We start from the raw sequence: 13,780 nt of genomic DNA, 5'->3' as shown, positions 1-13,780 counted from the left end.
CAGGTCTGATCTCACAGCTGACCCTGCTTGCAGCAGGAGGCTGGACCAGAGACCTCCCAAGGGCCCCTTCCAACCTGAATGAACCTGTGATCTGATGATATTTGTACACATCCACTTTGTATTAAATACTGGGTTTTAACATGTAGCCAGAACTTCTTAGAGAAGGTAGTTTTGGCTGCTGCAGTGTTTTGAGTGTGCTACTAACAGTATTTCGTTGTCATCTGATTCGGCTTGACCTGTGAACTCCTTAACCAGAAGGAAGGTGTTAGTTTCGATGATGAGTACTGTTGATGTCCATTGTTAAACCATCAGAAAAACATAGTATTTGCAGATAGCGGCCTCTTTACATGTATTTTGCAAACAATAGAAATGAGAGTCATATAGAAATAGGTCATCTTAATCTTTTGATTATATGGATGTCATTACTTTTGTTGATCCGTAACTGCTTTGGGATATTAGTAGTCCAGTCAATGCTTGAGATTTCTAAATCTTGTATTTCTATGATTACCAAAGCATAGGAAGCTTTTACTTACACGTTTCCTTTAACATTTTCTAGGTGGTATTTTGGTAAGATGGGCAGGAAGGATGCAGAAAGGCTACTTTTAAATCCTGGGAACCAGCGTGGTATTTTCTTAGTGAGAGAGAGTGAAACAACTAAAGGTATGTATATTTATGTGTATCTCCTCTCTCTCTCCCCCCTGCCCTCCCCCACCGCCCCACCAAGGTGCACATAATGACCATTTTTGTCTATCGCATTTTACATACGCATGTGCACACATGTATGTGTATAATGACAGTTGGGGAGATATGTTAAATATGTTTTTAAATTTTGGTGAAGAACCAAGTATGACTTGTTTCCTAGGTGCTTATTCCCTTTCCATACGTGACTGGGATGAGGTCAGAGGTGATAATGTGAAACACTACAAAATCAGAAAACTTGACAATGGTGGATACTATATCACAACCAGAGCACAATTTGAATCTCTACAGAAGTTGGTGAAACACTACAGAGGTAAGTCCAAGTTCTAGTGTCCCAACGCTACCTGGTGCCTACCACGAGGAAGAAAAACTGCGTATGTAGCTTATTTTTAAAATTCACAATTATAAAATTTCTTTTTTATTTTGACAAACAGTAAATGGACTAGTTCTTTTTATCAATATTAGGATGCTACTTTTGTTACAGTCTTATCCCTGCTTAACGACAAAGCTTATTTTTTCCATTTTCCAGAACATGCCGATGGGCTGTGTCATAAGCTAACAACTGTGTGTCCCACTGTGAAACCACAAACACAGGGACTAGCAAAGGATGCCTGGGAAATTCCTAGAGAATCCTTGAGGCTGGAAGTAAAGTTGGGCCAAGGATGTTTTGGTGAAGTATGGATGGGTAAGAGCTTAATGTGGACACCTTTCAGTTGTTTGTGTGAATGTTTTAACAGTATTTTCAGTAAATCAGTATTGGGATCTGAAAAGATAATCTGATCAAGAATTGCAGAGAAAAAGTACCAATTACAATCAGTCACATAAAAGTAAAAATAATAGTCAATATAGTTCTAATTTATAATCATACTGTTCGCTAACAAAACAGAAGGAAAAAGCACAGTTTCAGCAGAAAATCTCTTCTGTATTATAGGGGAGACTAACATCTAATTTATTTCTCTAGGAACGTGGAATGGAACCACAAAAGTAGCAATCAAGACACTAAAACCTGGTACAATGATGCCAGAAGCTTTCCTGCAGGAGGCTCAGATCATGAAGAAATTACGACACGACAAACTTGTTCCACTATATGCCGTTGTTTCTGAGGAACCAATCTACATCGTCACTGAATTCATGACAAAAGGTGTGTGACGGAATGTTTGAAGATACTACGTTTAAAAGATTATTTAAGATCCCAGCAACAAATTAAATGTTTAATCAATGTTAGGTTTAAGCTGACTGGAGTATAAGTGGTAATTTTGATTAAATTAAAATGAGCAACGCTTGACCTATTTGAAGCAGTTCTGATTTAGATTGTGGGTGGAGGCATGATTTTTTTGCACATCTGTGTCACCCGTGCTAATCTTCCAAGTACAAGATTGGGTTTTTTCTCCTTATTTTTTAGTATGTACTGCCTGTTACATTTAAATTGGATGGTATAGCTGGGAATATTATTATGAGAATACACCTGCCTGTAGAGAGATCGTGTTCACAGCGACAGAATCAGTTGGGTTTGGTTGGGGTTTTTTTTGTTTTTCTTTTCCAGCAGTGTAATAGTAAATTTTATAAAGGTTGAGGGTTTTTTTCCCCGACGCCCTCCTTTATCTCCTTGTTTTCAGTCTTTCATCCTTCTTCCCTTGCTTCATATCATTTCTCCCTCCCCCTGCTGCTGAAACAGAGATTTAGAGATTTAGGCTGAACGTAGAAAATAAACATCATAAGCATATTAGTGTTAAGAAGCAGCAGATTTTCAAGTCAATTATTCCAGTTTTATAAAATGCAGGCATCTGTTCACCTCACAGAGAGATTTTGCTGTCCTGGTAAGAAATAGAAACAATGTTAAAGTCCAAGGGAGTGGCTGCTTGTGTTCAGTACTCTGCCACAAATATGTGGGGTTTTTTTTTTCCTGTTTGGATGGGGTTTTTAGGCGTTGTGTAAGTTTGAAAAGGTAGAAAGGTATAGAAAGTGTAAAAAGTTCCTTCTGTGGTGGTGGTGTTCCTAAATAACACTAGACAGTCTCTCTGTCAGATCTTAAAGCTGCCATGCAAAATCAGTTTTTATTGTTCACAAATCAGGTTTTGGCAAGGCAATCGGGAAAAAAAAACGCTTTATAGCATTCCGCCTAAGAAAAAGCAAAGATTAAAACCGCAACTGGGATGTTACCTTGCAAAAGCAGAAGAATTGGAAAAGTAGTTGCACATTTGTCTAAGTTATGGATTCAAGACGCCATTGGAAGCCTGTGTTTTCATTTGAAAAATTTCTCGCATTTTACCAAAAAACAGAAACCCTTTTTGGTGGTTCATACTTGAAAGTTAGTAGAACAATTTTTTTCCCTTTTCTTTTTCTTTCTCTTTCTCTTTTTACAAGGAAAAGAGGTGGATAAGAACTGCATAGTACCCAAAATTTTTTGCAATGTGGACAGGCTACTAGAGGTCAGCATGAAATCGTTGCTCCTCTTCAGTCCTTTGAGCTCATGAACCAAGATAGGAAAAAGTCTGTGCAAACACACACAGTAAACATCAGCAGCAGTCTGAATCTGGCCTGCCACACTTTTACTTTCAAAGCAAAAATACAGCAAGTGACTAAAACCACATCGGAGGTATTTAATTCATGGCTACAGCCATGAATCCACCGCAAGATCTGCAGTTCAGTGGTTTTTTCCACACCATCGCCACACTTGTAATTTTGTCGTTGTGATTTTGACTGTGATGAGACTGATTAGTTACCAGTCTTCACCAGATTCTTAAGAAAGAGATCATGTTCCTATACCCTTATGGCATAACAACACCTGTAGGGAAAGCTGTTGTATCAGAGACAAAGTTTTTACCACGCGTGTAAAGATTACTGTCTTAAAAGGAGTGCGGGTCCTTGGAACTGATTTCAAATACTACTCATGTTGTAATGTTCTGGACACGATTGCATTGTATAAATGGGAGAAGATAATATATCGTAAAGAATGGAAAATACTTTTGTTTTCCCCTGTAAGGAAGAAAAAGCAACAAAATAAAAGCAACAATTTCAGAATCATTTCTCTAGTTGGAGCTGGCAGAAAAATTTAAGTAATGGATAGGAGGTTTTTTGTTCTTTAATTGTAAATCTCACTGTGGAAAAAAGTTCAACTAGGAAGAGTGTTGATACCAGGAATATTGGGAAAAATCCTTATGTATTGCCATATAATCATCAAGCGGCAGTCTTTTATTAGTGTTCAGTTATCTGAATTATTGAAATGGATTCCAAAATACTTGGATAAAACTTGCACTAACTAGTTATCAGGGCAGAGTCAACTACAGGCATAGTCATTGAGTCATGTATTCTGTTAAATGACGGGTTTTCAAACACAGATTTTGGAAGATGAATGTGTAATTGATAATGTCTAGGGAAAAAAAAAAAGTCATTCATGTTTTCAGGTCAAATTAATGTTTTGAGTTTTTCCTTTCCCCCCCCAAATGTGTCATCTTTTACAGGCAGCTTGCTAGACTTCCTTAAAGAAGGAGAAGGGAAATATTTAAAACTCCCACAGCTGGTCGACATGGCTGCTCAGGTACATTGGATGAACCAAGAAAATTGTATTTTGTGCTTAGAGAAGAGATTTAAAACTATATGAGGTATCAACTAAATGTAAATATTGAACATTAGGGAAGCGATCGTCCCCCTGTACTTGGCACTGGTGAGGCTGCACCTCGAATACCATGTTCAGTTTTGGGCCCCTCACCTCAAGAAGGATGTTGAGGTGCTGGAGCGTGTCCAGAGAAGGGCAACGAGGCTGGTGAGGGGTCTGGAGAACAAGTCTTCTGAGGAGCGGCTGAGGGAACTGGGGTTGTTTAGCCTGGAGAAAAGGAGGCTCAGACCTCATCGCTCTCTACAACTACCTGAAAGGAGGTTGTAGCGAGGTGGGTGTCAGTCTCTTCTCCCAAGTAACTAGCGATAGGACGAGAGAAAATGGCCTCAAGTTGCGCCAGGGGAGGTTTAGATTGGACGTGAGGAAAAATTTCTTTACTGAAAGAGTGGTGAAACATTGGACCAGGCTGCCCAGGGAAGTGGTTGAGTCCCCATCCCTGGAAGTATTTAAAAGACGTGTAGATGAGGCGCTTAGGGACATGGTTTAGTGGACATGGTGGTGTTGGGTCGATGGTTGGACTCGATGATCTTAGAGGTCTTTTCCAACCTTAATGATTCTACAATTCTATGATTCTAACACTCTGGCTATTGTATGCTGTTCTGTCTTGCATCTTCTGTTGTAGGTTTGTAACTTGTCAAAAAGAGTCTAGTTCCCAATTAGCAGCTACTGTATAGCCAGACAGACTCTAACCGGTGCTGTCACAAGCTCTTGCTATGCTATACTTCCTATACTTATACAATGAGAATGGAGCTAAAATAAAGGGGTACAGCTTAATGCTTGGGATAAATGTATATAGTCATGAAAAATAATCTTTAATAAAACTTTCTTTTTAAGATTGCTGATGGCATGGCTTACATTGAAAGAATGAACTACATCCACAGGGATCTCCGGGCAGCTAACATTCTTGTAGGAGACAATCTTGTGTGTAAAATAGCAGACTTCGGTTTAGCAAGGTTAATAGAGGACAATGAGTACACCGCAAGACAAGGTAAGACTGATTTATTCACTGAATAAAGAAGACCAGTTACCTTCAAATTACTTAGAACTATTACATTTAGCAGAATGTGTCTGTGTATTCTGTCCGCATGAATAAAGATTATGCATATAAGTGTGCTTTCACAGCTATGTTTAGGTGTCCCCCTTACCTAAGTGCAATTTTAGTAAACTTTTTAATGTTCAAAATTATCTGGCAGCTTGCTTATGTTTTCAAAAAATGTTTTTAGTTATTTTTTCGGGTAAAACTTGCTCCGGTTTGAAGAGAGCTCAGATTCCAGAGAGGTTGCTCATCAGATTCTGAAGATCATCCCGCTTTTTGAAACATACTTAATTAAGACTCCCAGATGTCTTAAGTGCTTCCAAAAATTGTAGCCAGTAGTTGCTGTCCTAGTTTGAAACTGCTTTCCAGTTTGAAGTATTAAAATACTAACCCACCTCCAATTTTGTCAACAAAGCAAAATGTAAAAACTTTTTGAGTGCAGTATTCTTTTTAAAATATTTCGAAGTGTAAGCAAATGATGCATAAGCAAGGGAAAACTGAGTATCTGTCTTTCTAATGTTTGTAGGAGCTAAATTTCCAATTAAATGGACCGCTCCAGAAGCAGCACTGTATGGTCGGTTTACAATCAAGTCGGATGTGTGGTCATTTGGAATTTTACTGACAGAGCTGGTAACAAAGGGGAGAGTGCCATATCCAGGTAAGAGGAAAATTTAATAGATTTTTCTTTTCTTTGTTGTATGCTGTGCTTATGAAGTTACCTTTTGTATTTTTTGCCTTCATTCAGAGGCCACAGTTGACAAGCAGAGACAAAAACTTAGTCACGCTTCACCGGTTCCTTTGTTCACAAAGCTACTTTGTTTTATTTACAGATTAACTATTATATATTTTTAAAGTGTTTTAGGATAATAGCATTTGTAAATGTGACTGATAGTTCATTTCAGATTAGTAGGTATCCTTATGTTTTCCTATCTGTCTGTTCCTGAAATTTCTACTTTTGACATTTTCCCAGGCTACAGCGAGCATCGGTAGAGTGAACCTGCTAGACCGGTTTTTGAAACTAAACAGATGTAACATATTTTGTCAGATATTTTGCCGTGACTGGAATTTGTAAGGCAGTTCTGTTAGGTATAAAATGCCTTTTTCTTGGCCTGATTTCAAATTAAGTGGTCCTTGAATGGAACCTAAGGCAGGCAGAAGGAATTTGTGCTTGAGTCTCCTTATTGAAAGGACAGGCCCAAGGCAGTGGGAAAGTATACAAATGAGAAAATATACAAATGGAAGAAGGACCAGGTATTGAGGAATTACCAGTGTAATGAAATCATTTTCAGGAAATGTATTTAATGCAAAATGTAAAAAATTCATTCATTATAAAGTGCGTTCATTAAAGGTTCCGTTATGGTAGATTCGCGTGCATTGCGGCTGGAGAGACACTTGAAAAACTCTGGGAAGTTGTTCTTTGCATAATGTCATTCAGAGCTGACATGCTTTCCTTTTAGGGATGGTGAATCGGGAAGTTCTGGAACAAGTGGAGCGTGGATATAGGATGCCTTGCCCACAAGGCTGCCCAGAGTCTCTCCATGAGTTAATGAAACTGTGTTGGAAGAAGGACCCTGATGAGAGACCAACATTTGAATATATACAGTCTTTCTTGGAGGACTACTTTACTGCTACAGAACCACAGTACCAGCCTGGAGACAATTTATAAGCCAACAGTCTATGTAACATGCACAAATCTGCCAAATGTAAAAGACTTGCAAAGAATTCCTGACATCTATAAGGAATCAAAGGAAAGAAAATCTTCGCTACTTTGCATGCTCTTAATGGCAAACTGGAATTTCATAATGCAGTTGCACAAAACCACTTTTAAAGTGTTATAATCTAATTTACCAATGACATGTTTTTATTTTTTTTCCTCTTTCCCAACTTATTTTCAGGGTCCAAAGGAAGCTTACTGAAAATATGGGGTAGAAAAATGAGTGTTGGTGTGAACAATAGCAGAAAAACCAATGTTTCAAATCCTTTATTTTCCCAACATTTGATAATCATTCTACTAAAGAGGGAATTGTCTGGAATTAGTGATCTTGGGGTAAGACATTTTTAAAGCAGAAGAACTTTGTGGGACCAAGTAATTCTATTCCAGTTCTGTAAAACTCCCTGTGTTCAAAATCACGTGTGTGCCCCCCCCCCCCCCCAAAAAAAAAAAAAAGATGGTACAACTGTATTTGATATATAGTCTTGATCTTTAAGCTTCCTCTTGCATGGACTTAATTAGGGTAGGCAAGTTAAAAGAGAAATTGGAACAATGAATGACAAACTTGATCTAAATGGTAGACCTCAATAGTGAAATTAGAGAGCATAATGCACTGTTAATACTTGTATTAATATAACTGGAAAGTAGCATGAGAGATTTTTCTTTTTTTCTTTCTGCATAGCTAATTAAGAATAATGAAGGTAACTAGAAAATGAGGTAATATTTTATAAAATTGTGTTGATAAAGTATGATGATATTTGAACTTGAAGCTTTGTAATACAATCAGGGGGGGAAAGCCTTTAATCTTTTAAGCTCCAGTCCAACATCGAGCTTTTGTATGGGAAGACGACCTGAACAAAGCTCACCGGGAAAGCAAGACTGAAGCTGGTAAATGGCCACTTTTTAGTCCTTTTTCAGAGACGGGTTTGGTACTGTTGTACGTGGCTTACGTGTGTTAACAAGGGCGGGTGCCACAAATGCTAGCTGTCACTAGTTCAGGGATTTGATTGCACTTTTGCTTTTCTTGACTATTAAGACACACTTACACGCAGTTGTTCTTCCCACTTCTGCCCTTCCTACAGAATTATTTAACTAAAAATAAACAAAAGAAAATGTGAAAGTTTAAAAACTAAAGGGATAAAATATATTTAATATTGTCCGAATATAGTGACATTGAAATTTGCTGGCATTCAGCCCAGCTGTGACACTACATCTAGATTTATTTTCTTTGGCTACTCACATATCAAGCAATAACATCATGTCTTTTACTCAACAACTTGCATGAGGTTCTTGAATTTCTGATCAAGCTTGTGTACTTTAATTTTGAAACACTAAACTCTTACTTAGCTACCAGGTTGGAATTCATACTATCATTGTCAAGCTATCCAACAAATGAATTTCAGAAAAGCTGGTAATATAGTTCTGGTACTAAACTTAACATTCTTCATGGGTTTACACTACATTGAATCCAACTACCAAACAGATCTTTGTAAGAACAGTGCCATCGTTTTTCATTTTCCCTCATCATTGCTCATCACCTATACATCTGTGGTTATCAAATTTTAAAAGGGCTTTATGTAAGAAAAACAAAAATAAAACAAAAAAAACCACACACAAAAATAATCAAAAAACCCAAAAAATACAATGGAATTTTAATTTTTCTAAATATTTTAAAATTAATAACACAATCATGTGAGTTTATGTATTAATACAGTTATAACAAAAAAATGCCAAAAATGACACTGGCATTGTTTGGATTTTTAATTACTGAATGGAACAGTTCATTGTAATAACACTTGTATAGTAAAGGAATAAAACACTAACTTAATGAACGTGTTCATTGTAAATGGTTGTGTATTATAAGACTTCTCCAAAAGAGTTTGTATGTTTATGAAAATTTATTTGTTTCACCTGAAGACCTTGATGTGGTTCTTACCCTAACAGAGTTTAAAATTCACATTCACACTTTTTATATAAATAGTAATAAGTTTAATTATGTAACTAAGTATTTTTATAAAGTATGGCATTGTTGAACTGTTTTGCAAAATTGGTTCAAAATAAATTTCTCCTTGATTGCATCTGCTTATTTGAGGGGGGGAAGGCGGGAGGGGGACAAAAGCAGCGTAGCCATCATAGTGAGGAGAAAAGGAGGGGAATAAAACCTTCATGAGTTCGGGGTGTATTTTTATCCTTTGTAAACTATTTTAATGTACTTTCATACAAGATGCTGAGTTCGTGGTGCATTATTGCTGTGAAAAGGGAGACATTTTCTAGAGCAGCTCAGAAGTCCTTGGCAGGAATGGGCTAGAACAATTCTGTCTGGACTTAAAACTAAACCCCTGTGACGGACGGACAGACAGGCTTGGGCTTCTTGTGAGAGCAGGTCCAACGTAGACTCTCAGCTGGCGGTCACTGCCACGCTGTAGGGCAAACACATTTCCTCTCTCTTGCTTTATCTGGTATTAGCAGCCACTGTTGACTTCTGTGCAATTTTTCAGGGAGTTTTATACATTTGTTCTTGTGATAGCTGATGTTTTATCTCAGCTTCGTTGGAATGTTACCTGTCTCAATGACCAGTACAACTCAAACCGCAAATCCTGACATGTATATACAGTGACGCTGTACGTTAAGGAGCTAGTACTGTTTGAGTTTCAATAATAACTAATACAGCACTAAAACCATTCTTCTTACAGAACCTACAAACTGCAAAGTTTACTGTATTTTTAGTTTTTCCTGTAATGTGATTAATGTTTTACTATTTTTAATGACAACAATCATGTAATCTCTGGTAATCTGTACTCTCCCCATTGTCCATTGGAACCTTGTGGTACCCATTCTGCATGCTAGGCCTGCAGATTGTTTCTGTCATGCGTTGTTTCAAGCTGTAGTATTTTAAGGGTATTTTCATACTATTTTTGACTAAACTTCCAAACATAAAAATGTGTACGATCCTACTATTTAGATAAAATACATCCCTATTTTAGCATAAAGCATTATGAAAAGAACCTTATGTGTTCTTACCCTTGCAACCACCGAATTGTCGTTTCACTAGGCTTGTGAGTAGCTCTTACCACTGAAAAGCAGCTTTAGAAAGGTCTTTTTTTAGGAAAAAAAAAAAGTCTCCTAGAGTTTGCTGATGGGTAGAAACAAGCCGGAATGCTATCTTACCTGTAGTCATCTACAATACTATTTATTCTAAAACACGTTATCCACAGCTGGAATGAGTATAAATGAATATAAACAACTAAACTTAATGAGCCCCCACTTTTGTTATTTATTTTGATCTGTTCAATAAACTTCTCAGTTTTTAAGTTTTCTGTGAAGATGCTGTAGATGTTTGTATTTGTGCCAACTTGCCCCCAACAGGCAAGACTTCACTTAGAGCTACACAGTCACGTTGGGTTTAAACCACAGGAGCACTCACTTAAGCTAAGCAGTACATTGCAAACAGGAGACTCAAATTCTCACACCGTGCTAAGGATTTTAGGACTAAATTTGAATAACTGATTTGGGCACCATAAGCAGGTCTGGGTGGATAACTGCTAAAGCCCAGAACTGTGATTCACCCAATAGCTATTGTCTCGTGCAGTAGGTACTTGGACTCTTTGTGCAAATGCCGAGAGGTGCAGGTGCCTTCATAGCCGCACATCTCGCTCCTACTTCAGCCTGATCCGAATGTAGGAACGAGACTGCCGTTGGCCTTCCAGGCACTGCAGGAGGCTGGCAGTCAGTGCAGGGCTGGAAACCCCCATGATGCGCGTCTCTGGCAGACACCTTTTCAAGACGGGGTGGGAAGAGTCAGTAGATGGAATGGGATGGTTGTATCTATTTTTGATGTAATGGCCTCGAGTATAAAACCTGGGCTCTGATCAAGAATCGTGGATAGCTGGTGGATCTTATACAGGTGGCTGTCAGCTGTGAGAGACTGTTAGGAGGTTGTTGAGAGCGGGGAGCAGAACCCACTGCAGGACGTCGCCCGCAGCCACAGGCTTAAGCATTTGCTCAAGGACCAGGATCTTTTCTTTTTTTCTCTGCACTTTTCCCCACTGACCCTTACAGAGGGAGAGTTAGCTGGAGAAACATCAACAGCTTCCCTGCTTCTCCCTTAGCATAAGGGAGGGGGAGGGAGAGAGTGAGACGGGAGGATGGAGGTGAGCAGCTGAGGTACTACGCTTCTTCGCTGGGCAGAGGGAAGCAGGTTGAGGGGTGTGGTGTACCAGGTGTCATCTGTTCTCCTCCCTGCTGTATTTTGAAAAGGAGGTAGAAATGCAGGGGAACTGAGGAGCATCTGTTCCCTCGTGCGCAGTGGAAATGGAGCAAGGCTAATGCCGAGTCCTGCTTGTGTTCTCTATGGTGGTTCTAGTCAGCTCACCCTGACTGGTTCCTAGCAGAGCCCCTTCATATTAGTTGGGGAGTCCCAAGCATCGTTCTGTCATTTGTAAGAGTGAACCTTGATCAGCTCTTAGGAAAAAAAAAATTATACAGAGCGCCTAACCAGAGAGATGCTGGTCCCTGGATCCCAAATTGACAGCGATGCTTGCCTCTGGAGCTCAGCTCCAGGGTGATGGCATTTCAGACACTGGCAAGTAGCTTAGCATTTCTTTCCTAGTTGGTGTACGTGGATGTAGGATTTTGCGTTAGGTTTCCCTCCTCTCCATGTGGGCACAGCGTACCTAGGAACTTAACGGAGTTCAGGCATTGCCCATGTTCTTTACTGGTCCTACTTCTTGAGCTTATTTTCCTTGTTAGTTCTGCATGCAAACGTGCTTCTTGTAGGTAGCACATAGTGGGGGGAGGGGGTGACATTTTTAATTTAAAGGTGTATTTTTTGTCAAATTGTAATAACCACTGTTGTTGGGGATCAAAGTATTCATAGCACTGTGTGCTTTTACAGAACATTGTCCATCTCCTCTTAGTATTTCATTTACTCTAAGTGAGTAGAAACACGTATTGGCTATTGTGTTGCTTTTGATTTGTTCTTCTTAAAGGAGAGAGGACAGTTACCAAGGTAAACTCAGCAGGGTCTGAGGAACAGACTGGAAATTTAAAAGGGAAACCTGAATACAAGCACTCTTGATGAATCAGTCATGTACCAACACTGAAGCTGACTACTGTGAAAGCATTCCCTTTTTTATCAAAAAGCTACTCCCAGTAGGAGCACTTCACCCCTCTCCTTTGTGCCCTGCTGCCAGGTTATTGAGTCTCTAGCTGAGGCTACTGACGAGTACACACTGGGAAATGGATAGATCTGTGCATCTTACATTTGGCCCTGCAAATCCATCCCATGTGTGCTAACAACTCACTTTTTTCCTGGACCTGAACAGGTGCCAGCTGCTGCATTCACCATTCATTCAATACCCCCACTTTTATTCACATCTCGGGCAGCCTTCTAGGGGCTCCGTGGCTGATGATCCTTCTCTCGGCTTCAGTGTTTGGAAGCACCAGAGTCGTATTTGCTGGGTAAGGAAGCATTTCTGCTCTTTCAAGAACAAAAAAGGATAAATCTCAGTTCAGCATGACTCCTATGGTCAAAGTGCCACAAATAAGGAGAACATCTAATCACTTGACTGCTTCATCACGAAAACAGTGAGGATGGCTCCCTGCTTCTCCAGCAACTGTGGAATACGCCACTCACAGAGATGCTCAAGGTGTGTTGTCGAACAGTGAACGAGTGTGCTAGATTGCAGCCCCTGTTCAGCCCTGGCAAGGAGGCCAAGTCTGTGGTTCTGTCCTTCCGAAGAGTTCCCAAGAAAAGGCAAGAGTGTTGGCTCACATTTCTAAGAGTGGAAGGTGGAGACTAGATGACTTACATCCCTCTACCCACCTTCCTCTCAGTTCTAGCCTAGGTGCTCGCTCTTCACCACAACTGACCGGTTTTTATTTCTCCATCATGTGGCTGTGCAGTAATAGCATGAACACATATGAGAATTCACAGAATTAAAGATTAGAAGCCTTTAGCAGCCTTATGTACCATCTTTTTTTCTTTTTTTTTTCTTTTTTAAATGGAAGGTGCCTGGCAAATTGAGCAGCCTTATTAGAGCAAGGTCAGATCCATATCACTTCCACTGGAGTTTTGATTTCGTTCTATATTACCCTCTTCACTTCTGGAATGGGTCTGTCTTTCAAATTGGCTTATGACTAGCATAAATGTATATTCTTTACTTTGTGCTAAAAGACTGCAAGTACAATAGAAATAGTTTCCATAGCTACATGTTAATTTAGTGTTATTTGTTAAGGTGACTGCATCAAAATCAGTGCATTTAATCTTCTTGTCACCTTTATCAAAAGACTACCATTTGCAAGGGGAGATTTTTTCCTATATGAAACTGAAGTTCAATCAATAGCTTCAGGGGGTTTACGATTATAATAAGTAGATTACTAATAGGCTCAATATAATCTCTGGCACCACTGTCATTAGAACAGCCCCAGCCTTTTCAGACTGCTACTAAGTGTTTTGAAGATAAGTGTGCATATACTTAGCAACAGATATGCCCTCTGAGTTCAACTGATCATTAAGGTAAGAAGGAATGATCCTCTCTGCAGCTTGGGGATGACAAATGGCATTCAGGAAGATAGTGGGATACATATCCACTTTGACAGGCCAGCCTGCCTTGTGCAAATGCTCTTGATTTATCGACAAAATAGCACAACCCTCATTTGTTCTTCGTCCCAAGACAGGCACTGTTATGCCAGGCAACAGGCAGAAATCTACTCATAC

The 13,780-nt window shown here is 39.3% G+C and overlaps 1 protein-coding gene across 1 annotated transcript in view; it reads left to right on the top strand.

Moving 5' to 3' along the window:
• Positions 1-10,379, top strand: part of YES1 (YES proto-oncogene 1, Src family tyrosine kinase) — a 58,439-nt gene extending 48,060 nt beyond the window's left edge. The window contains exons 5-12 of the mRNA XM_076329881.1: positions 557-660; positions 863-1,012; positions 1,229-1,384; positions 1,661-1,840; positions 4,161-4,237; positions 5,150-5,303; positions 5,878-6,009; positions 6,809-10,379. Of these exons, the coding sequence (XP_076185996.1) occupies positions 557-660; positions 863-1,012; positions 1,229-1,384; positions 1,661-1,840; positions 4,161-4,237; positions 5,150-5,303; positions 5,878-6,009; positions 6,809-7,017 (1,162 nt within the window). The 3' untranslated portion in view covers positions 7,018-10,379. The remainder of the gene's footprint in view (positions 1-556; positions 661-862; positions 1,013-1,228; positions 1,385-1,660; positions 1,841-4,160; positions 4,238-5,149; positions 5,304-5,877; positions 6,010-6,808) is intronic.
• Positions 10,380-13,780: the final 3,401 nt, after the last annotated feature.

This window comes from Aptenodytes patagonicus, chromosome 2, assembly GCF_965638725.1.
Source record: "Aptenodytes patagonicus chromosome 2, bAptPat1.pri.cur, whole genome shotgun sequence".
Lineage (NCBI taxonomy): Eukaryota > Metazoa > Chordata > Aves > Sphenisciformes > Spheniscidae > Aptenodytes > Aptenodytes patagonicus.
The sequence above is the reverse complement of the archived record's forward strand: the minus strand, read 5'-3'. Positions and strand labels throughout refer to the sequence as shown.